The sequence below is a fragment of the Nansenia antarctica genome (assembly GCF_963989245.1).
Source record: "Nansenia antarctica genome assembly, chromosome: 4".
NCBI lineage: Eukaryota > Metazoa > Chordata > Actinopteri > Argentiniformes > Microstomatidae > Nansenia > Nansenia antarctica.
In genome coordinates this window covers 27,628,868-27,655,400 of record NC_137689.1, presented here as the reverse complement: position 1 = coordinate 27,655,400, position 26,533 = coordinate 27,628,868, and the positions used below count along the sequence as shown (strand labels likewise).

Here is a 26,533-nt window from a genome sequence, read left to right as displayed (position 1 = left end):
AAGGCCAATGCACACGGCATGCGATTTTGTCGCACAACATTCGATTCTCAATTCACACCACCGAAGTGTGTGGGTGTGAATGGAGAATCGAATGTTGTCGTGCGACAACATCGCATTGCACGCCGTGTGCATTGTCTCATTCAAAACAATGGAATCGAATTTGCGGTGCGACAAAATCGCACGCCGTGTGCATTGGGCTTTAGTCCAACTGTGCATACCCCTACTATGCTGCAGCTTTTCCTCTGCCTTAAAGGAGGTATATAGTAGTTAATATGGGATGTTCCTCTAGTGTGCTCTGTAAAGTTCTTGTGAGATCATAGTGGCCATTCCGCCCCCCCCCCCCCCACAACCCACACACACGCTCCCGCAAGCTCCTTCCATCCATCCTGTCAGTCCAGTTTGTGGACAGTTCCTGTGTGGAAGCTGCCTTCCAGACCCTGGTCTGTCCATTAGTCTCCATAATATGTCACAGTCCCACACTGGGGACAGTAATAGACACATTAGGCTCGCTGCAGTGGTTCCCTGGCCACAGATCTAGCAAGAGACGAACGGGCGGCGCGGGTGGGGGTGGCGGGGGGAGGCCGGGGTAGATTAAGGCCTTCGACCAGAGAACTCACTGAAAACAGAGTGGCTCTGGAACTAGGCCATGGTGCTAGTTTTTAGCCTACTAGTATTATGTTCTGTAAACAATCCTCCGAAACAATCCGTAGCCTATGGAACTGATAGCATGATGAGCAGTATTCCATAACGTGATATTCAACCAGGTTCAATAAAGGCATAACTATTGTTTTCTGATTTTAGTCCGACATTTTGTTTGTATTTACTGTATAGGGGAGACCTGGGACAAATGTAACAGGGGGTCACTTGTAGCACTCTGCTTTTCTCATGCACAGTTAGGTTTACTGCCTGCATGAAAACAAATGGAGTCCCATCTCTCTGTCTGCAGGTTTTAATGGGAAAAGTAGTTTTTTAAGGGTACATTAAACTTTGTACAGTATTTTGTCTTCTGCTGTCTTAAGGTTTATAGGTCTATGAATCCTAACTTGTATTATTATGATTACTGTTCTGTTGGCTACAAATGGACATGGTTTCCAGCTAGCTAGCTAGCTAGCACATAAGGTTTGTCATGGCTGCTAGGGTTGGGGGCCATTGTAACACCTGGCTGGGTAAGTCTAGGGCACACTGTGCAGTTGGGAGTGTCCACTACATTTACTGTGAATCACTCTAACGTGTGGCATCAGGGGTGGCGGTAGTCTAGAGGTTAGAGAGGCCGTCTAGCCATTGGAAGGTCGCTGGTTTGACCCCTCCTCAGGTGAGCTGGTGACTGGAGGGTTCTTTGTGCCACTGCTCATTGTACCCTTGAGCAAGGCACTTAACCCCTAATGGCTCCAGGGGCTGCTGACTATGGCTGACCCTGAGCCTAGAGCAAAACAAATAATTTCATTAATTTCGTTGTACTCTGTGCAATGACAAAAAGGTTGAGTCTAATCTAATCTACTTCACACTAGAGGTGTTAGACTACTTTGTAAAGTAGTTTTATAAATGTCATGATGTGTTTAGATCGATATCCACTTGGTACTTGCCAAATAGGAAGCTTGCAATCAGGATCCAGTTATAAATGCTTTATAAATGCTTTATAAATGCTTTATAAATGCGACTTACAAATGCTTTAAAAACTAACCCTCATGTGAAATAATGCAGCATTATTTGAAATGGTTGCACAGTCAGGGAAATTGTATTTATTGGTTTTACACCGGATTTGTGTAACTATGGGTGTAATTCCTCTTAATGAATGTACTCTGTCTATCTTCCTCTATCCTACAATCACCAGCATGACTACCCTCATCAGATGGTTGGGGCGGCTGTGGCGCAGGAGGTAGAGTCGCCGTCTAATGATCACAAGGTTGGCAGATCAGCGGTTCGAGCCCCGGATGTCGAAGTGTCCTTGGGCAAGACACTGAACCCCAAAATTGCTCCCAGTGAGCAGGCCGGCGCCTTGCATGGCAGCTTGCCGCCATTGGTGTGTGAATGTGTGAATGAGAGGCCCGTTGTAAAGAGCTTTGGAGCAGCTTTGGAGCAGCAAAAAAGGCGCTATATAAGTGCAGTCCATTTACCATTTATGGTTGAAACTGAGACCCTTCTCTCATTTCTGGTCTGGCACGACCTCGTTGGACAACAGCAATAGCAGAACGGTTCTCCAAGCCTCTCTCGGTACACTTTTATAATCATTGAAAACAGGAATATTTCATGATAATCGTGTAATACTGTAATAATATGTCTCCACAACATGTCTCTTTTGATTTATTATGAACTAATTATAAACCTTGTGTGACCCTAATGCAAAGTGTTACCCTAATGTAAAGTGTTACCAACTATGGTTCTTCAGCCTCCCTGTTCATGAGGTCTAGTTAAGATGGAATGATGTGTTTTTTGTTGCTCGGAGAAGATATTCTTTTTTGACAAGGATCGACTGGATCAAAATATTGTTACCATTGGTGTTACTGGAGCTTTAGTTGGGTCCATTATGTCTTCATTATGTCTTCTCATTTTGTTTGGAGTTAAAGGTGTTGTTCGCCGCTTCTCCGCCCGAAATTGCAGTATACAGAGCAGATTGTCCTACAAAGACACTTAGAAAAGCGCTATATAAGTCTAATGTATTATTATAATAATTATTATTAATATTATTACATTTGGCCCCGCCTACTGTTACGATTTCTTCAGATTTTTTAAAATTAAAATTAATACAGTGATCTGAGTGTCCTCTTTAGAGACCTGAACATTTCTAAATGATTAGTAGAAAGACTGATATGAAAACACGGTCTAGGTTGAGTGGTCTCGGAGTTAATTGCAAAGAATGTTACCCGCGGGACCCCTACAGTGTGAAATTTAAAATCTGATATCAGAATATAAACTCTATTTCCACCCTGCACTACCTCAACATTACATTTACAACCCCCAGAATGCATTCATTATGAAACCACCCCCGCAAAAAGTTTGACGTTCGATGTACGACGTACCTTTTGAACAGTCGGCCCCGAGGAAGCCTGTGAAACAGTGACAGTGACCTGCCACACATTCCCCGTTGCCATGACAGTTGGTGGAGCAGCCGTCCATGGTTTCTACAGAGACAGAGAGAGAGAGAGAGTTACCATCACACCTGACCAAGGCTCAGTGGCGGATTCGGGCTGTTTGAAGGGCAGGGGCGAAAATAAAAAAAAGGGACCTACTGCACAACATGGGACCCCATCAGTGCACATGGTCAAGTTTAGACCATTGGAGGGGCACCAATAGGGCACGTCCTCTCATTTTTGCCACCCAAAAGGGCACTTAAGAGAGACGTTTTTCAACCGTGGGGGCACCAGGAGGGGCAGTCACCCCCCTCCCCGAGTCCGCCAGTGCCAAGGCTTCCACCACAAACACGCTCTGACACAAACAAACGGAAATGACTATGTGCCTCATCGGGAAAAACACATAACAACAGATAGACACAGAGATATCAATATTATCTTCCCCAAGCACACCCCATGTATAGGGACTACGGAAACCTTAAACTCACAGCCACTTTACTACTGAGCTATCTATTATCCCTAGTGGCACCTGTCCTATCTGTCTTACCTGTACTATTGTCACCTTTATCTTATATTATTATATATTATTATATTATGCCTATTATTTTTTGTCACTTATATCCTGAACTACTGTCATTAATATCTTGAATTATGCTTGAATAATATTGCCTTATTGTCTTGTGCTGCAATGTCAGGAACCAACGCCTAAGAATTGTACTCTTAAGCGGGGTACACACATAAGGATTTTCAAAATCTTAACCGAAATCTTATCTGAGACAGACCCCACACATGAAGATACAAATCTTGGATTGAACAGCCTTGATCGTATTGTGTGTGGTGTGCGCCGATTTTCCCATTTCAGCACCCCACAGACATAAAGATTTTCGTTACGACAGACTCCAGACTCTCTAGAGTCTCGTTCCCCAAGCCAGAAATCTCGCGTGAACCCATCCTTTTAATATTGCCTTTTAATTACAAAATAATTAAATTAAGATTATATAATGATTAAAGCACTTTGAGCCGCAACGTTTGCAGGAAAAGCGCTATACAAATAAAGTTATTATTATTATTATTATTATCTAACGTAGTACCCTGACTGACCTGTACGAGACAACCATGTGCGACAGGGCAAATAAAGTGCAGAATAACGAAAAGAAGAAGTCAGCTCGCTTCTTGATTGGCTACGTCATAGTTGGACTCGCGAGCAGGGTTGCCAGATGGGAATGACATTTTCCACCCTAACCACAGTCTAAAACCGCTAATTCCACCCCAAAATCGGGCAACCCTAGGATTTCTGGTCGTAAGTATTGAACACATTTGACATTTACGATTGCCGGCCACGCCCATTTTCCGAGCAGGTTGTCGGGAGAGATTGACTCTTAACACACCTCACACCACAGGATTTTGTTATAGGAAAATCTTAAGATCCATCTGATAATCGGGCGTTTCTGTGTTTGGTCGGAAGGGGGAGAATCGGGCCAAAATCGGCCAGAAAATCCTTATGTGTGTACCCCGCTTTACACTCTTAAGCGGGGTACACACATAAGGAATTTCAAAATCTTAACAGAAATCTTATCTGAGACAGACCCCACACATGAAGAAACAAAATCTTGGATTGAACAGCCTTGATCGTGTTGTGTGTGGTGTGCGCCAATTTCCTCATTTCAGCACCCCACAGACATAAAGATGTTCGTTACGACAGACTCCAAACTCTCTAGTCTCGTTCCCCAAGCCATGTCAATAAGAGAAAATAAACCACAAACAAAATCATATCCATAAAGGCAATATTAAAAACGATGGGTTCACGCGAGATTTCTCTCTAAAACCGCTAATTTCACCAAACAATCTGGCAACCCTATGGTTTCTGGTCGGAAGTATTGAACGCATTTCACATTTACGATTGCCGGCCACGCCCATTTTCCGAGCAGGTTGTCGGGAGAGTTGATTGCACAATTGAAGAGAAGTGACTCTTAACACACCTCACACCCCAGGATTTTGTTATTGGAAAATGTTAAGATCCATCTGATAACCGGGCGTTTTCTGTCGTTTTCAGACAGACAGAAATCCTTATGTGTGTACCCCGCATTAGTGTTGGTAGGATAGGAAACTGAACGAGAAATAGTTCGCTTGCACTGCCTCGCGCTGCCTTTCAGAGTGTGTTCAACTCCATTTCCAATACAGGAAGGAGAATGCACACACACATAACCCCGCACGCACACACACACACACACACACACACACACACACACACACACACACACACACACACACACACACAATGCATGAAGAGAAGTGCCTAGCCCTCTTCTCTCTGCAGAGCTTAGCGCCGGGTGACAGAAGGTCAGTCAATTAAGGATGATAGACTTTCCTTCTCTCCTCCGGCTAGCAAGAGAACTCACCCTGGTTTAAGTTAAAATGACTCACACACACACGCACGCACGCACGCACGCACACACACGCGCGCGCGCACACGCACACGCACACGCACACGCACACACACACACACACACACACACACACACAAACCACAACCACAGTGGAAATAATGAGAGACGTGTCGTCTGTAAATGCAGAGATATGAGAAGAATCCATGACCCTCTAAAACATGAATGCATACACTCGATTTTCATTTACCGAAATGTGGCTGGAGTAACCTAGTGTACGTTTGATACAGTGGAGGCTGGCGGAGGTAGAAATCGGAGGACGGCCCTCCTTGGAACGTACGGAACGGAATGACGAACGCTATCAAACAAGCGCAGTTCCGTTTCGTCGCGATCCGTCCTCCGATTTCTACCTCCGCCAGCCTCCGCTCGGCTGGCTAACAGCGACGGTGACAATTACCGATGGCGGTGCTGAGCACAAACACCCGCTCCAGCTTCTTGCCGTCGTTGTAGAAGGCCAGGTACCACGTCCCCGCGTCCATGTACTCGATGAAGCCCGTCTCCTGGAGGGAGGCGAGGATCAGGTTCCTGGGAGACGAGGAGTCCTCCGACGCCGTACGGACCTCCTGTTTAATCAGCTGCTTGCCGTCCAGGAGCTTGACAAAGTCAAACTAGAAGGGAAAAGCAATAACATCAGGTTAAATACGGGGGGGGGGAGAAGACACAGGACATCGTAAGCCGCCTGCTCGTGCATCACTGATGAGGCCCTCTGTCTGGTGACTGACAGGCACCGGTATCACACATCCCTACGACGATCACAGCGTGGCTCAGGGGTTAGTCAAGCGTTCTTCAAATAATTTGATCTTAACCATATGCAAAGCCCCCCCTCCCACCCCCCCAAGCCCACTTTTGACTTTGCCCTTAATGAGTGTAATAAGGAGACAGGCCCCCATGCTGAACTGCTGGATTAGAAGATGACTGGGATATGACAGTAGCCTGGGGCGGGATGCGTTTCGCCTTAGCCTCAGAACTGTCACTCACGTCCTTTTTTTCCCGTGTGTGTGTGTGTGTGCTCGACGGGGATAAGCAAACGCCGAGCGCCGAGCGCTCTGGTCCCGGCCGTAGAGAGGGAAGTCTGTCTTCTGGTGTTTGTCTTTTAAATAACGAACCCAGGGTCGGGTTGAGACGAGGTTGAGACGGGACTCCAACGAACGACATGTCCTCAGGCCCCCTCCTCCTAAGCACTCTACGACTCCACCATTTCGACTTAGGAGAGACGAACGACGCCCCCCCCCACCGCAGGAAAACACAAAAAGGGGGAAAAACAACGTTTGGAATCTGCCCGGGGGCACTCTCGTCGTCGGGGGGGGGGGGCACACACCATGCATTTGGAATCCTCGCCGATGCAAAAGCCTCATCAGCGGCGGAGGGCCCCTGCTCTGCCCACCCATAATTCACGTTCAGCCGGTAGCGAGGGAACGGCGGATGTCACGGCGGGAAGCCGGCCGGCCGTCATTAAAAACCGCTTCGTCCCCTCGGCCGGGCGACAGTGACAACATCTCGAATAACAACCTAAAAATAAAAGGAATCGAACGATGAGTCGATACAATACGGTGGACGTGACGCCCGGGAGACTGACTCAGACGGATGGCTACAACATCCTATTAAGGATTCATCGTGCGGAGGAGGAGGAGGAGGAGGAGGAGGAAGAGGAGGAGGAGGAGGAGGTGGAGGAGGAGGAGGGGGAGGAGGAGGAGGAGGGGGAGGGGGAAGAGGGGGAGGAGGAGGAGGAGGAAGAGGAGGAGGAGGGGGAGGAGGAGGAGGTCCGGCGGGTTGGCTGTGTGTGTGGGGGGGGGGATGCTGGAGCAGCCTGGTGACAGATGAGACTCTGGCGTGGAGGTCTCTCTCTCCGCGTGACCCCCGGCCCCCCGTGACCCTGCTGGGTATTCTATCAGTGACGTGTAACGAGGGGCCGCGGCGGCCCAGGGAACAGATGTGGGCCTGCAGTCTGGGAGGGGGGGGGGCTCGGCTGACCTCGCTGACAGAGACATCTCACCTCAGCGGGGGGGGGGGGGATTATTCAGTCTCACTGGGACAGGATTTGAAAACGGTCCAAAGTAACAGTAAGCAGGGTACACGTATGCCGATTTTTTTTTGGGGGGGGGGGGGGGGGGGATTACGATCATCCTAGAGAAAAAAAAGGTTTCCGCGTCGGAAAGGAGCCTTTTAATTAGCGTGAATTAATTCGTTTTAGTCTGTATGCATGCACCCTACATATGCAAATGAGTATGGTAAGGAATTGAATTATTAATTAATTACCTTGAATGATTTGAACTGTTAATGGTCGATATTATCTATGCTAACAAGCGGTTGATTGGGGAGTCAACACGTTTTTACTGTCATCACGTTAGTTCCACTAGATTATTGTCTTAATTGCGTCCTTTTTTCCACAACAACACACCATATGGATTGAAACTCTGTGCGTTCCATGAAATATCTTGGTCAAGTTCATATCGGCATACTGCTTTACACACTGGGAAAAAGCAACATTAAAAATGTTAAAATATTGAATTATTTTGGAAAGGTGTTTGTGTGTAGGTGTTGGGGCTCTCTCGTGTGCGTCGGGGTGGTCTGGGTACCGGGGGATGCGTAGGAAGTAGACCACCTACGTGGGCATAAACCTGAAAGCTTACGAGGGTGTGTGTGGCAGACATTTGCCCATGTGCATGTGCTCTAACTGCGGGGCTACCAGTACTGGCGCTTTTCCACTACTGACCCGAACCGGGCCGCATTTGTATCCGAGCCGTGCCGTGCCGTACTTTGAGAAACGCTTCTCCATTATACTGAGCGACCCGGGACAAGGAGGAGTTACGTGTCATAAGATTCCCCCCCCCCCCCCCTATACAGATCAGCGGGGGGAAATACGTTGAGCACTGTGCTTTTTTTGTTAGTGAACTACCGTAATAAGCCTAAAAAAGTTCAACTATTCAAAAAGTGCAACTTCTCTGCTTTCAGAAACTGTTTGAATTTTTTAGATTGGGCATACATGAATTACGGTAGTTTGAATCCGCTGTAGACAGCTCCGGTTTCGGAGCAAGACTATCGGCATTAGTCAAATACATGCTCACATCAAGTCATCCGCTCACTGCTGTCCATCAAAAATGGCACATCCATCAATAATATTACACAATAACAACTGCTCTGATTAGATTGCTTAGATTGTTTAATACATCAACGGGGGGAAAAGCGAGATGAACTCGCGAGTTTCATGCTTCCTCCATTGAACGGAAAGTCCTATCTATCCCATTCAAAGTGTTTTAGTGTTCCCCCTTTCCACTGGTAATAAGGAATTGGCAAGAATAGATCGATATAAATAGATCAACATAATCATGCACAGATCAGCCTTAAAACATGTAACGTTAGATATATAACGGTGCAACGTATTCAATCTCCGCGTTCGTTATAGATACGCTTGCAGCAGCGGGTGAACTCCCGGTTCATTGAGTTTACGGTTAAAAGCATAACTTCTCGGGGTGTCAGTGCGATGGTTTAGGGCTCAAAATGACCGTATACCGATGGTGGAGTTAGCAAAGTAGTATTGTGTTTGTACCACCTCCATAACCGGTGTTATTCACGGACAAACACGGTGCCCGGAGGCACCCTTTGCGGGTTAATAACTGTGGTTTACCGTGGGTTAGGATAACAATGCAAACGTGTCCGGATAGGGGAGAGGACAGGGAATCTGAAACCATTTGAATGGTGTCGATACGACACTGCTATCACGGTCGACACCGACATTATTTATATATACAGGATGTTACCTGCCTGTTAACTGCCGCTTTCAGTTCTACAGGACATCGCCATAATAGCGATTTTTTTTGTTATGCTTGTTGTAAATAAAAGTTCTATGATGCATTGAAATGACATTAAACTAAGATAATACGATGGTTATCATATTTTTTCAAATCTTTATTAATACGTTATTACTAGAGATGCTCCGATCAGGGTTTTTGGTGCCGATCACCGATCACCGATCACTGGAACCAGTGATCTGCCGATCCGATATCACCGATCACCGATCACAGCGTCGAAAATGGCAATTGAAGCTTTTTTTTTTTTTTTTCTTCTTTCCTAGCACCAGGGGAGCCACCCCTCCTAAATTTCGTTGTTTGGTACCTGTACTATAGCAATGACAATAAAGACCATTCATTCATTCATTCATTCTATTTATTGTGTAGCATTAATTATGTTTTTAATTATTCTTAACACCATTGATATTGTATATTAAGTATTCAAATGAAATTAGGAGATGAGAAAGTATCATGAATTGACAACCATCTGTTTTATTGAATTCACAACCACCTGTAGCTTACTTCAGGAACATACAAATCATAATAAATAAAATGTGAAAATAAAAATCACACAGTGCCTCTGCGGTGTGTGACCCAGGGAATTCTTGAGAGTGAAGCACCACTTTAGTCAGCTCAAAGTTTGCGTTGATAAACTGCGCAGTCAGGCTCAGCATAGACACAGGACTGACACTCGAACTCCAAATGTCAGTCGTGAAGCTGATTGACGCGATGTTGTCCTTCACTAGGCTCCCGATGTACGTGTAGACAGTGTTATATAATTCCGGCAGGCAAACATCAGTGAAATATTTTCGCCCCGGCAGCGTTTAGCGTGGATCCAGGCAGGAAACAAGGCGTTTGAACCCGGCGTCTTCCACAACAGACAGGGGCTGCTGATCAAGGCATATGAATTCTATTACTTTCGCATTTATTTCCTTTCGTTTCTTGTGGTCGTTGCCGTATGGTTGCTGTCGTTGCAATGTCTCGGTAACAGTAAGCTGAGTGAGTGGTGTCGAACGTTCTTTCGACGACTCTTTCTCTCTGGCCTTAGTGCTCGCCAATGTATTAAACTCGTTATATTCCTTCGTGTGACAAGCCTTCAAATGCCGTATGATATTCGTTGTATTGAAAGACCTTGCGTGCGTTCCTCCCCGAGGTATTTCTTTTGAACAGGCATTACAAACGGCATATTTGTTGTCTCTTTCCGACACGGTGTAATATTTCCAGACTGGCGACGCCATCTTGTAAACTGGCAGGGTTTGATCGGCCATCTTGTGATCGGTCGGGTTTGATCGGCCGTTTTGAGAACTCCGATCAAAACCGATCAAGGCCATATCGGCCGATACCGATCAGCGCCGATCAGATCGGAGCATCACTAGTTATTACAGAAACAGTAAGTGACATTTTCCTAGAGCGAAATCTGTTGTGGTATTTAAAAATGGCGGTTAGTGATGAAATCTATGAACATGGGATGACGATTTCCATTGACCAATCAACGGTGTGCAGCGTCACACGTCACACGCAGCCTGGCAAAAAGGTTCCGGCTCTCAAAAAGATTCCTGCCCTCGAAGGGTAGCTAAAGAAGCGTGCCGTACCGCGCCGTGCTGATCCAGGCCGACAAATGGAAAAGCGCCAAAGAAACAGGCCAGCCTGGGCTGACCCGGGTCAGCACCGTAGTGGAAAAGCACCAGTAGATAGGTAGATAGAGGTAGAGAGGTAGATAGATAGATAGATAGATAGATAGAGGTAGATAGAGGTAGATAGAGGTAGAGAGGTAGATAGAGGTAGAGAGGTAGATAGAGGTAGAGAGATAGATAGAGGTAGATAGGTAGATAGATAGATAGATAGAGGTAGAGAGGTAGATAGAGGTAGATAGAGGTAGAGAGGTAGAGAGGTAGATAGAGGTAGAGAGGTAGATAGAGGTAGAGAGGTAGATAGAGGTAGAGAGGTAAATAGAGGTAGATAGGTAGATAGAGGTAGAGAGGTAGAATAGGTAGAATAGGTCTCTAGAATAGGTCTCAACCACATCAGACAGGCCAACACCCTCCCAACATTTCAACAGGCCCTCAAAACCCACCTCTTCAAGCTCTCCTTCACCAGTTAACCCTCTCCCCCTCCCCTTCCCATGTGTCCCCAGCACTATCTTAATTAGGCCCCTATACTTTCTTTTATTTACCTTTTGTTTCTTTTCATTATTACTACTTGATCTTTTCAGTTTGTAAAGCGTCTTTGAGTGTCTAGAAAAGTGCTATATACGTCTAATGTATTATTATTATTATTATTATTACATTTCTGCTCAGTGTTTTCTTTTGATTGTGTGTGTAGGTGTACTCCTGTGTGAGACTAGAGGTTGGGTACCTGTGTGTGTGTAGGGGGGATGTTCCTGCGTCCGTAGATGCCCAGCAGCGCGTCTCGTGCCAGGGAGATGTTGAACTTGACGTACTCGGGGTGGTGGATGGTCAGGTGGAACCTCCAGAACAGACCTGGAGGAATGGTCTGCATCACCTGGGTGCCAATGTCCACCTCGCCTCGGTCGATCACCTTCCCCCTCTGGAACACGTCTTTATCTAGGAGGAACACGGGGGAGGTGAAGCACTCAGGCACAAACAAACACCGTCACCCACACACACGCATGCTTGCGCACACGCGCACACACACACACAGATGCGCGCAGACACGCACACAGATGCGCGCAGACACGCGCACACAGGCGCACACACAGACACACACACACACACACACACACACACACACATACTGACACACACACACACCAGGGTTTCCGTTAGAAAAATTTGCCGTCGGACATCGTGTCCGGGAAGAATTCGATTTACCGGACAAACGTGATATATTCCGGTCATCATATTAAAATATAATATTTTTTTTTTTTTTCAAAATCATATTTTTTTTCTTCCAAATCTAATATAGCTGTTTGTCGCGGTGATTACTGTTGTGTAGCGGCCTATATATGCCATTTAATGTCTATTTCTCATCCGATACGATTAGATGCGAGCTATGTAATATATAATAATATAACATGATTTGACGCATGCGCGCTATGCCATGCGTCAAATCCAGCGCTGAACGGGTCCAGCGCTGAACGGGCGCCTCACTGGGAACTGAACAGACAGCATCGATCAATGAACGGACTCCACATTACGTTAACTGAAGTTTGTTAAATTGTTTGGGATTAATGTGAGTTTTCTATTTTCTCTTTCCAGTTTTACCCTTTTTTTAAAATCAATAAAACAACGTCATTTCTATAACCAGGTCTCGCTGGTTGGGAAGGCATTTCGTTTAGCTCGGGAGTATGACAATGGGGAGAACATAACTGTTTATTGAGAAACAATTGATAGGCAGTCTGGGATACGTATATAAAGAAATACCACAATGTCTAGATGTATAACATTTTATTGAACAGTAACAGTGCAAGCATGTAGGCTTCTGGCGTGACACGGCTAGCCTAATTTCCGTTCATATGCCTTTTATCAGATAAAATAAAATAGAATAAAACTCTTTGTAAATAAATAGGCTTTAAATTAACTTGCAATGCTTATAGGCTAATTTCCGTTCGATGTTACAGCCTAGGCTATGCCTTTTCTCAGATAGATAGGGGATAGCCCTGTAAGCTCATACGGGTCTGTATGTCGTCCTGAAGACCGGCTGTTAGATCATATCGCTGAAGTTTGTCTCCATCTTAGTGTAAATGTTGTCCGTTTCGTTTGTTATCCTTGTTATTGTGCGATAAAGTTAAAGCGCTCCGCTTCGGGACACCATTTTCAGCTGAGCACCAAACACACACACAACATTGCCCGAGAGAGAAGGACCCGCCCCCTTTAGTTAGCCTATAGCCTATAGGCTAACTAAAGGGGGCGGGTCCTTCTCTCTCGGGCAGTGTTGGGTGTGTGTGTTTGGTGCTCAGCTGAAAATGGTTAGAGGGAATTATTTTCACCGGACATTTATGTCCGACGAGTTTTCAAATTGTCGGACTTCAACAATTTTTACCGGACAAAGACCGGTAATTACCGGTTAACGGAAACCCTGACACACACACACACACAAACTGACACACACACACACACACACACACACACACACAGATTTCATTCCATTCCGTGTATTACAATGAGCCCGTCCTCCGTCCGATTCCGACCTCCACTAGCCTCCATCCACGGCATTACACACACGATTCTACTCAAGGTAAACGCATTCCGAATGGAGAGAAACAACCTCACACACATAAACAAAGTGTTAGAGCCCCCCCCCCCCCCCCCCCCCACCGACCCCCGTATATACTGGGCTATCTACCTCTCCGACTCCATCAGACCATGAGAGAAAACTACACGATGAGACTTCAATCCGTTTCATTTCGTTTGCTTCGACGAATAAACCCGCATCGGTGCTTTAAGGAAAATCCTCTTCCCCCTGGTCGTCAGACGAGGCCTGTGCTGCCGCCGTCGACCATGAACACAAACACACCCCGGCTAATACGGACGGACGGACACCAGCAGCCAGAGAACCACCAGACGGTTCTGGAACACTTCCCAACTTCCAGGCGTGAACTAATTACTCTGAGCTGATAACCTGATGGTGTCAGCTCTCTGGCAACACACGCCAAACACCGTAGGGTGTCACTTTATTGATTGGCTCTCTCTCCTCCCTGGTAGGGAACATGAGATCTACTGTAGCGAGCTCTACGGTGCACAGGAAGTATGTCTTATCTTCACAGGACTCACACGGCTGTCCAAAAGCCTGGGCCGTATGTGTTTTCAATTATTTTTGTAATTGTAGAACTATTTAGCAGATCGTGACGTTAGAATTATAAGGTTCTATCTCCATTTTTGGTCAACATTGAGTTTTTTTACATAATCTGTTCCATTAGGTGTTTATTAATGCCTGTGTGGTGTTATTTTTAAAATGTTTAAATGTTTTAGTTAGTAATTAATAAAATACAAAGGTTCCATCTCACAAAACATAATGGAATGTAAAAACGTTGACGCTCAATATCTCTGAACTACCCTAAACGGAGATAGAACCTTATAATTCCAAGCTCACGAGATGCTTTTATCCAAAGCGATTCACAATGAGAGATGACAGGGTAACAGTCTCCCCTGGAGTAACTTAGGGCTAAGTGTCATACTCAAGGACACACTAGTAGTCAGGGGTTCCCCAGGTAGGGTTTGGAACTCACAACCTTGTGGATGACCAGTTCAACTCACTATCCATTAGGGCACTGTTAATCAGTTGAATCGGGGGGAGGTAGAATCAGGGGGGGACAGGCGTTAAAACTCAGAGACTCACCATCGCTCTCCACTTTTAAATCCCACCTCAAAACATACTTGTTAAATCCCACGCATACAACCTTCCCTACCCCTAACCATCTCCCCTAACCCTGCCACCCCCCCTCCTCCCCCCTGGACATTGCTGTGTTAATTGTTCCCTGTGCCTGTTTGTTAACTCTGTGTTCTATGTGTTCATGTTATCTGTTGTTAACTCTGTGTTCTATGTGTCTCATGTTATCTGTTGTTAACTCTGTGTTCTATGTGTCATGTTATCTGTTGTTAACTCTGTGTTCTATGTGTCATGTTATCTGTTGTTAACTCTGTGTTCTATGTCTCATGTTATCTGTTGTTAACTCTGTGTTCTATGTGTCTCAAACATGTGTCTGATACTGTTCCCCATTTCATTCCATGCATTACAATGAGCCTTCCTCTGCTTTCTACCGTTACTGTGTACTATGTAAATAGGGCTATAAAAAGTGCATTTAAATGCATACCTTTCTGGATATTGAATGGAACAGGAGTTCTTTTACTGTGCCACCAACACAATAACGCAGTATTGTTACGAGTAAAATGTCAGCCTCAAAGAGATCTTGAAAACATATCAAATAGTGAGAAATAGCAATTGAGGTTTCTTTTAGTAGAGACGGAATAACCACGGGAAATGTGGACATGGTAATAGTAGTGTTTTAGGTGTTTTAGTAGTGTACCAGAGAGCATTTACTGTTCGACTCGGTCTACAATAGACTGTTCTAAGGTGGTCTTAACAGACGTACAACGCTGCCTGCAGGGTATCTTACCTGTCAGTTACTCTGAGTTTGTTAGAAGGGGGGGGGGGGGTTACATTAAAACAGGCTTTGAAATAGTCTGATACACAAGAAAAGTAATTGTCATAGCCCAAGGGCTATCCTGACAAAACAATTATTTCAGTAATTGAAATGAAACTGTCTTTTACATTTTTCAATTAGACTCATCATTTCCCTCACAATTGAACTGACAGTTGAATGGAACAGAATTGCTTTTCTGAAGAACAGAAGTATATATGGAACTCTCTCCCCCAACCACTCAGAGACTCACCCTCACTTCTCACTTTTAAATCCCACCTCAAAACCTACCTGTTCTCCCATGCCTACAGCCTCCCCTACCGCTAGCCATCTCCCCCATCCCCCCGCCCCCCCCCCCTTGATACCCATACAACCTCCCCTACCCCTACCCATCTCCCCTAACCCTGCCACCCCCCTGATATGCATACAGCCTCCCCTACCCCTAACCACCCCCCCCCCCCTCCCCGTTCGCGGACTCTGTGTTCCATGTTACCGTACTTGTTGTTTTTGTGTTTCCCATATCCCCTATATTGTCAGCGTCTTTGAGCCTCGGAAAAGCGCTATATACATTTAATGAATTATTATTATTATTATTATATATATATTTGAATGATGCTTGCTTCATTAATAGAATGCTTAAAAGGTGAAGGGTTTTGCTCTTTGGTGCCTGGCCACACTGAACATGTTCAAATGGACATATGTGACAGGGCATGGTGAAAAAGTCTGCAACTAGGGCAAAATCATTTTTCTGTTTTTTCCAGATTATGAAAGAGTAGATTGTAAGCTTTAAAATGATGTGTCCTACATTGAAATCTGAAACAAGTTGAAGAAGTCATGGATATTTGAATGTTGATACCCCCTGAACCACCGTACTGAGATATCCAGCCTCAAAGTCTTCAGAGACGTTTTTCACAGAGGTAATGGGTGGGAACAATAGCTGGTTAACTCCACCCTAATCACTCCCTCAAGACAACCACACCCTCAAGACAACCACTCCCCCATTACACTACCTGTCAATATCTACCTGTCATCTGTCAGTGGGGTTGTCGGCTAACCCTCAGGAAACAAAATTGCAGGGCTGACACGTTTAAATAGCTAAACAATAATAATAATAATAATAATAATAATAATAATAATAATTCAAGATTCATGACTTCTTATTGCCATGTGTGCCAAAAGTTTATTACATCCCATTACAAGTACAAGAGAGTAAAATTCATGGCAATGGAAAAAATTAGGCAAGATACAATTGAGCAATATACAATAATAGAATGGTAAAAAATAATAATATTGTGTCTGTGTGCATGCATTTATCATTATAGTCCATAAAGCATCTAGTGGGACTTCGGTGTAGTTCCTTCCCATCCCATCTGGGCATCAAAGCTGTAATAAAAAAAGAAGACAGTACATTTAAAATGATTGCCCAATGTTACCAACACCACTTTTAACGAACTTTTTAGCCTACTACTATCTTCATAAAATAGATTGCTTATACAATGACAATGACAAATACCTGAAGTGCTGGTGACTCTCATCAAGGTGTCATCTCTCAGAACCTCTCACCTCCTCATTCTGTAACACAAATTTCAGGTCAGAGGTGTGGACACTTCTCTAGTGTAGGTTTTCCATAGACTCAGTGTACTGTAAGTAGGCTAGTGAAATCATTTAAATTCACAGTATTATTCTACAGAAAATCTACATATCAATGAATTAATCATTATTTTTGATTCCACACAACATTATCGTTCATTACAAAAGCATTTACTTTTTCTATAATCTATTATATCTCTAACAAAGCTAGCTAGCTAGCTAACAAGCTAGCACTTGTTTGGCTAGCTGGTACACACAAACACACAAAAATGGTGCATGAAACATATTACACTATGTTGCATGTTTAGTAGGTCTCCAACAAATTTATTTATTCATTATGTTTTATCTTTGACAACCTATTTCTACCTCCCACCATCTCCTATTAGTTTTGTAGAGGGGTGGCATAATTGTGGTGAGCAGTTTCAGTGGTTTGATAACTGAGGCTAACAAAGGCGTTATCTACCTTACTCACAAAACAACAAATAACTGTTTGGCTATCCTAAGTAAACAACACAAAATCCTAGTAAACAACACATGTAACTCACTAAAACTTACCCAAGAACACAGCAGAAGGTCTGTCTGCAGATGACTGTCCCAAGAATAGTGAACTGTGGAGATCAATGTCTGACATTCCGTTGTCATCTGTCATCGTCAGATTCAGAGTTCGGAGTTCCCGTTCGGAGTTCCCATTATGTATAGTCCAATATGAAGGAGTTCATTAATTGCCCACTGTCGATATTTCTGCCTGCTTTTGAAATTCTGTTGATAGCATTAGCGAGAGCTTCAGCCTCCATCTTGTAAATTTGTCAACAGGTCCAGACGCACATGGCTACTTAAATACAGCTGGGGTGGGTGTGGCTACACACACTGCCACACTAATACGAATAATACCCCCCACCCAACTTTGCTAACTAAATGTAGGTATTTAGTGAATGTAAAACTGTTGGATATGATATCGAGTGGGTTCTTCATCGCTTCGTTTGTCGTCCTATGCCAAAAACCGGAAAACAAATTTTTTCACAACAAGACTTGTTTGGCTCGATTGCGAGCTTTCACAATTGCCGAGATGCGGACCTTTTAATGAAACCCTGTCACATATGCTATGTTTAGTAATAGCGGCTACTATCTGTACTGTACAGTATATCCCTGCAAATGAAAGGTGAAACAGGTACGTACTGTCAAGACCGATGCTCAACTTCCACACCAGACTTTACAACGCACTTTGTTTCACCAAAACAGCGCCATTTTATGACGTTAGAATTATAAGGTTCTATCTCAATTTTTGGTCAAAATGTAGTTTTTTACATAATCTGCTCCATTAGGTGTTTATTAATGCCTGTGTGGTGTTATTTTTAAAATGTTGACATTTTTTAGTTAATAATTAATAAAATACTAAGGTTCCATCTCACAAAACATAATGGAATGGAAAAACTTTGACGCTCAATATCTCTGAACTTCCCTAAACGGAGATAGAACCATATCATTCTAAGCTCACGATTTAGCACATATTTTAAAATGACAAACGTACATTATTGGACCTTCAATAGGATTGGAATAGTTGTTGTAGTAGGAGGGAAGCAGTGTTAGTTGAACCTGAGTGGAACAGGACTGCACATTGCACAACCCCACGCACACTACAAAAATAAACATATTACCGTATTATTATGTACAGTATTATTAACTACTGCACATGACTTGTTTACCATTGGACTCATTTACTACTGTACTGTATTGTATTATATTGCATTTCATATAATCGTACTCTGCACAGCATCTTTGCACTGTAAAACCATCACTTTATTACTTATCAATGTAGGGATAGTTATTTTACTTACTTACTTTATTATTATTGTTATTATTATTATTATTATTACTATTCTTCTTCTTCTTCTTCTTCTTATTGTTCTTATTGTTCTTCTTCTTCTTCTTCTTCTTCTTATTGTGTTTTTGGTATCTGAATGCTGCAATGTCAATGTTTGTTGAGTAACCAAAGCCAAACATTTGTACTATTGTGTACTTGTACAGTAAGATGTAATAAACGTGCTTATGAGGCACTTAGGTGGCGTAGCGGGTTAAGGGTCGACCACGTAACCGCAGGGTTCCCGGTTCGATTCCGGCCACGGACATATCCTGCATGACATCCCTTCTCTCTCTCTCACCCATCCTTCCTGTCAAAATCTCTACTGTCTCTATCAATACATTTTTTTTTGTGATTCAGATTCTGACCCTGATTCTGACTGTACACGCAGGGTAAAACCTGAGGTGTGTGAACAGTTAAACCAGGCCGTGGGCTGTTGCCCGGGAGGGGATTAAAGCTACGCTCTCTTACTTTAATTAACTGCCCATGAAGCTCCTGATGATTACTTCATAGTCGATGCATGCTAATGTGACCCAGCACTGCCAGGGTACATAGCAGCAGAGCACGGCGGTGTACAGACACTCACAGCGTTTATATATACTCTGTCAATCTCCCAGACCCTGGCCCCCTGCACCTGCCTCCTCGTCTTAGGTGAGAGAAAAGATGCGTGTGTCAGGCAGCTATTATATGAGAATACGGAAACCCCCGACAACCCAGGCTTTTACTGAGATTCATTATGTGCTTATGCAGGGGCAATCCAATATTTTCATAACTGATTTGATTTTAATCTACTCTTCAACATTGCCCTAGTTGCAAGGGAGAACATTTTCCGGTTCACACAGTTATAGAAAATGGAATTGAGTTATGGGTGGAGTGGAACTGAATTATTTCACTCATCGCCGATATGGAATTGTACGTCTGTGGAGGTTTTGGGACCCAAGGGTTGGGGCCCGGCTGTTATTGGAATAATTCTATTTCTCCGTCTCAACGATTCGATGACTTCACTTTTTTTTTTCCGGAAGTGGGGGAAATTCTATAATCGGATCTTTATCACACTAATGGAGCCGATGGCCCGGGAACACAGGGGGGGCCTTTATCCTAGACTTGACCTGTGTATCACCCACCTACAGCACACCACCACAGCGACACCATATAACGCTACACCCTTCAGTATTTGAACAACAGGAGAGGAACGTTCTCCCTGTCAGAACGGCATCCGACTGGCCGCGATGGAACAACGGTTTTACATGTAAACACAGAGCATGACAAACGGGATTTGAGGGCTCGTTGCCAAACCCGTTTAGGGACAAGCTTGGGCTCTGGCCAATATCGTGGTAGAACAAGCACTAACGTATGACAAAACTAACCGTAGTATATTCACTCACCTTTGTTGGTGCTGTTGAGGCCAGGCGTGTCGAAGGGAGCGAAGGCCATGTCGATGCTCTCCAAGTCTCGGTCCAGTTTGCTGAGGCCGTTCTCGTACAGCTGTCCCTCTGCGGGCTGCAGGTGCCAGGTCAGACCGAACAAGTGGACCGCTGCAGGGGAAAGACGTGGGTTAGCATCCGGAACTGTAACTTGACTGTAAGTGGAGGAGGTGTGGAGATGTAGGCTACGTATGTTTTTAGTCTTTTAACTGTGCTGGAATTTTGGCCCCCCAAGAGCCTTTTGTCTTTTGCCAGGCCGCCAATGTAAATAAGAATTAGTTCTTATTGGCCCTGCCTGGTTAAATAAAGGTTAAATAAAAAAATCAAATAAAAATCAGGCACCTAGACCACAGTCACAAAGACAAACCATCAATGGTTTCAGATCTCCAGTATGAGGAAGATGTGATGACCCCCCCCCCCCCCCCTGGAAGCAGACACAGTAGATGACTACTATGTGCTTCCTGGTCTTATACAAGGTGACCCCTCACACACCTCCTCCTCACACACATCATTAGGGCTGGGAGCCGGGCCACATAAAAGCATTCTGTTGGAAGACATTCATGCTGCTTCATTGCTTATCACAGCACAGTGCGGCAGGATGGGCGGATTATATGTGGCGCGCGGAGTGGGAGGCTAACACCTCCAAACTCCGCGACCACATCCCAGTCGCCGGCGCTGAGCCCCTCGGGATGGACTTGCCAAGGCTATCCTGGGTGAGGCTCAATCGTCTCCGGACCGGCGTCGGGCGTTTCCGCTCATCAATGCACAGATGGGGCTTGGCCCCAAATGCGTCGTGCGAGTGTGGCGCAGAGGACCAAACCGCAGACCATATTATCCTGGATTGCCCGGTGTACCACCCACCCAACGGGATGCATGGTCTGTCGGTATTAGATGACGAGACGATGACGTGGCTTCTGGAGGGGTGTCCAGAAATATAGCCCGGGTGAGCCCCTCAACCAGGTCTCGGGGTGGTAAAAGGGTAGCCCCTCGGCCCCGAGCCTGGTGGAGTGGAGAGGAAAAACAACTACCCATACGCCGAAGAAGAAAGACAGCACAGTGAAGCCTATCTTAGCCAGTTCAGTTCAGGGATCATATTGGGGACATTTGTCACCCCCACTGTCATTCATTGTAATGTCTTTTTTAAATCTGCTCCACCCAAGTGTCATTTAAGGAAACCAAAACACCTTCCTTTGAACAGGAATGACAGGTACATCCCTCTTGTTGCGTCTCAATAGGTTAATATGCTAATTGCTGCATTAGGAGGTTGTATCTAACATCGAATGCAAATGCACTAAAGCCTGAGATACAGAGGCAAAAACAACTCCGGCGCAAAGCATGAACAATGTAGCGCAGGAAGGGAGGAGACGTAAATAATGACTGTCTTAATATGATATCATAAACTTTAATAAACCCAGCAGGGCGCTTTACAATGAGAGTTCTCTGGTGATTATCCCTGAATTCACAAACGATGCTCTGTATACGGTAATAACAATTTATTCACTCGCGGAGCGTTTAGATACGCAGATCAATGTAATTCACCCCTGACCGCTTCAAAGCCTTTTTTCCCCATCCTGTCCATCTATAAAACACAAAGCCAGTCATATTGGGGAAAGGTCTGGAAGAAAGCCTTTTTAAAAAATGTGAGTTCTTTAAGTAGCCAGCTGAGAGGGAATACCTAATTAGAGTGAAAGTAGTTCACAGCAATTTGCATCTGCTTTACATATTCAGTGGGAAAGAATAATTGATAGTATCTGCTTTTAAAATGTGTTATGCGTATAATGATTATGCAGTTTTGGGAGAAGAAGAATTAGATTAAAATTGTCCTCTACTCAGGCAGACCGAGAGAGAGAAGGCATCAGCTGGATAGTTGTAAGGGAATTCGGTGTTCTCTTTGTATCTGTCATTGGGAGGCGCAGACAAATCTATTAAGTATTCCTGGAATAATAAGGCAGTGTGAATGTTTGGCTTTGGAGGCAAATTCAAGTTCTTCCTACATATCTTTGAAATGTTGTCTGATTTAGACCAAAGTATTATGGTCCAACTGTATTACATCATAGTTGAATCTCTCTGTTGCAAATAACCAGAAACTACTGTATGACACCTCTACAGATATACTGCTTTAATTTACATGCACAATTATGGATGAGGTGAAACACACCCGGACCCTCTAAAATGACCCAGACATCCAATACATAATGTAGACAATATGTAGACAATATGTACACTATAGCAGATTATTTCTTGTATTGCCTCATCTTCTATTCTTTTTCACCCCCCCTCCTTCTATTCTCCCCCCCCCTGTCACGCACGCACGCACGCACACACACACACACACACACACACACACACACACACACACACACACACACACACACACAATTGTGTGTGATTTATATTAGTTGTACATTTTCTCTAACTTACAGCTATTGCCCTTTTTGCAATTGTCTTTTTAAAATGATTCTTATTCTTATTCTTATTTAATTATTGTTTACTTATATTGTTGTTTTTTATGTCCTACACACCAACCTCACCAAGCCAATTTCCTGTATGTGCAAATATAGTAAAAAGAATGTGATGGTGACATGATAGTATGAGATGTGCCCTTTAAAGGACCCTGGTCCTAAACAGCTACGTGCAGCTCCAGGCCCATGGCACTGTGCTCTTATGACAAGTCTAATCCACAACGTAGGGGCAGAAAATAGAACAAACCCAAAGGCCCCAAGCCGAACACTGCCCAATTATGTTCCATCAATAACAGTTTTCCTTTGACAAGCAGTGCTAGTAAACTATTGAATGTGCCCAGAAATAATTAAGTCACAAACACATGGACAATGCTTAGCGGAGAAGATTAGGTTATGTCCCTCACTCAACCATCCACATGTGGGTGCCGGCTATGAGACCGTTGTCTCCGAGTAGCTACAAAAGCAGGGCTTTATCCATGTGATAGTGGGATTACTGGGGGCATCAGTTTGTATTACTCTGTATTGGTGCCCTGCAGAGATCTGTGGGAAGACTTTGGGGAGGGGTAATGAAGAGCAAGTGCTGGATTGGATTCTCAGCATGGGGCCTGGATGTGCCGGATCCAATACCACTCCCCTTACCACAGACTCAGGCTCTGCACTGGGATTTTCCATAAAGGCAGCTTACTGGAGGGAAGCCTCACAGTACTGACAACAGGGTTCCTACAAGTTTCAACAAGTCGATTTTTTTTTCTTTTCTTCTAAAGGCTATTTAGACCTTTTTTTTTTACACCTCTTTGACATATTTTTTTTTTTTAACCTATTTGCGACACCATATGATGTGAAGCGAATTGGCATTTTTTGGGTTCCAGCTTGATTAATTTCCGCGTAAATAGATGATCTCGTTTTTAAGACCTAGCACCTAATTTTTAGACCAAATAACTAAAATGTACGGCCTTTTTATGCCTTATAAATTGGATTGCTGGATTTTAGACGTTACGACTTTTTAAGACCAGCACGGGAACCATGTGACAAGGAAGTCCTCTCTACACGTAGTAGTGGTGGTGGTACTGAGAAGCGGAGGTCGTTGTAGTCAAAGCTTGATAGGAGTGGAGTGTTTGTGTCTGATTCATATGCAGGGATGAAAACTGGTGATGGCCCCAAAAAGGTGACAACATATTTTATTTTGGCCCTGAAAACAAAGAACATTTATGAAAACGGTTGACCTATTTTGAGGTAAAAACGTCTAAAAGGGCTAAAAGGTGACAAGTTTGCACCCCTGCCTATGGGCTGGGGGAGGAGTGACTTGCGCCCTTTGGCACTTACTCTATTTTTATTATTATCTACAATGAATATTCTATATTCGTAATACAGAAATACTGACATCATTAGGGCCACGTGTTTTTTCACTAACCATGTACACTAAGAGAAAAAAATCCTCTAAATATGATGAATTTGAGCCTGATACTCACGTCGGTGGCTGGGATGACCTCACAAAATGTACTCTTATAGCCGGTACGACCGTGTCGCGACTTATGAATGCTATGGAGAAGCATAGACACGGCTGCTTTTAAAATGTAAGCCTCTGTCCTTTAAACATGTGATAGTGTGCTGCCTGAAGTAACACTATGCTCCGTAAAGCAGAGAACGACAAAAAAGTTGCACTTGTGACAAAAAAAACACAGACGGAACACAGATTGCTTGTTAGCGGGGGAAATGTCACCTATTGTCACCGCGACACAACAGCAAGTTAATAAGTGGCCTTCATTGTCTAGGAAATATTCAAAAACAAACTGTCAGCTCCGAATAAAGACTCAGTCAGTTGACCCACATACAGTACCCTAGTCCCCAGAGGAGACGACTTTTTCTTCTTTTTTTTGTATATGTGCCTGCCGATTATGCCAGCATAGGGGGACAGCCGCTTTGTACTGTTAAAAAAAAGAAAACGCTCCGTGGAGCTGGACCACGGCCAGGCAGCTCTTTATGAATAAGGGAATAGAGACGCCTCACACAGCTGTGACATCCCTATATGTTCCTCAGCCTCTGCTGCTGCTCAGAGTGCCAGCCAGGAGTCTTCAGGAGAGAGGCGATCGTTCCAGTAGAGGTGGAGGTGCACTTGATCTAAACTTCCCTGTACTGCGCTGAAATAATTCACTGCCTTGCCCCCCGTGCACCTCAACCCCTGCCACTCTCTCTTCAAAAAGGGCATTGTTTGGTTTCTCGAGCCACGGCTAGAATACTAATGAGCGAGCTGAAGAGAAAGCGAATCGATCAATACGATCACAATGAGGCATGAAAGGTCTGCTACCTTCAAGGCAAGTCGCCCGGAATCATAAATTCCCTCGGACGCTCACTTCCCCCTTTCAACACACAGAGAGAGAGACTCTGACTGGGAAGCCCTTTGACATTACTCAGTCTTATCGATCCCAACACTTTTCAGTCTGTTAAACCAATACCCTCGCTGACAGCTATCCTCTACAGTGCCCTAATGAACTGAAAAAATCAAAACGTTTAATTTTCTCCAAGGAACGTCGTTCCTCCCCCCCCTTGTCTGAGACACAACCCGTCGATGCACCTTGGGAAGAGATATCTGAACTTCATTAAGGCTTTTCTTTGACTCGATATGTGGGTTAAAAACCCCCAAAAAACTCCTCAAAAGGTAAGGGGGGGGGGTTGTTGCATATAAGTCATTGCTCTAATAAACATCATGGGCAAAGTAATCAATTGGTGGCCATTTTTGCAGGTGTGGTGTTGCAGTTAGAGGAGACACTCTTGGACGAATCGTGGACACAGAGGAGGGTGTAGAGGTCGCTGTAGGGGTCACCCCTGTTACTGGCAGGGGAGGCCCGCGCTGCTGAATAGACAATGCTCTGACTTTGAAAACAGACAACGGTAACTTTCTGCAGCTTGTGTTACCTCTGGGTGTGTGTTAAGACGTCCCCTGTGACAGCTGCGTGTGTGGAGGGAGGCTGTTTTAATACATTTTAACTAGGTTTACATTTACATTTTGAGCGTTTAGCAGATGCCTTTATCCAAAGCATTACAACAAATATATTTGACTAAGTAAATGAATCATCTATCCATCCAGTCATAGCAGGAAAAAGTAATGTACGCTCAGGTCTGGAGCCATTGGCAGTCATCGTGCTAGAAGAAGGATGTTTTCTTTTTAAGCTTTAAGGATGAAGGGGGGGTTGTACTGAGCTGAAGGCCTACTGAAGGTTATCTGAACACCCACCTTCTATTGTCATCTGAACAGTTTGTTTTGTCAAAACAAGAAACCTACGGACCTTTGGGGACAGAGCCTTCAGCGTGGCCGCACCTACCCTCTGGAACTCCCTCCCCACAGTGATCCGCAACGCCCCCACCCTGGACTCCTTCAAATCAGCCCTCAAAACACATCTGTTCTCCAAGGCCTTTGGCCCCTAGTCAATGTTTCAGTTTTGCTTTGTTTGTTTTCTGTTTTGTCTGTCTGATCATTCCCTTGAATTGTAAAGCGTCCTTGGGTCTTTTGAAAGGTGCTATATAAATTAAAGTTATAATACAGATATTGTAAAAGTTTATGAGGTTAAAATTAAAAAATATGAGGTAAAAGTTTGAATAGGTGGATGTGTGTTCAGCAGTAAACAGAGCAAATGGCCTAGAGTCAGCTGCGGGAGTAAACCTCTACAACGATAAACCTAATGTCTCTTAAGGTCTGCGCCAGCACGAACCAAGCTAGATGAAACGATGTGTTGATCTCAGGGAGACGGAGCCCTGTTTTAACGGGTGATTTGCGATGATTGGCACCTCCATGTTCACTGTG

At 44.4% G+C, this 26,533-nt stretch overlaps 1 protein-coding gene across 1 annotated transcript in view; it reads right to left on the bottom strand.

Annotated features, from left to right (window-relative positions):
* The window catches only part of LOC308155426 (teneurin-1-like), a gene marked incomplete at both ends in the record, with an annotated part of 166,571 nt that overhangs the window by 71,811 nt on the left and 68,227 nt on the right, over nt 1-26,533 (bottom strand). Inside the window, 4 exon segments of the mRNA XM_080528746.1 lie at nt 3,018-3,119; nt 5,910-6,120; nt 11,656-11,864; nt 20,234-20,383. Of these exon segments, the coding sequence (XP_080384872.1) occupies nt 3,018-3,119; nt 5,910-6,120; nt 11,656-11,864; nt 20,234-20,383 (672 nt within the window).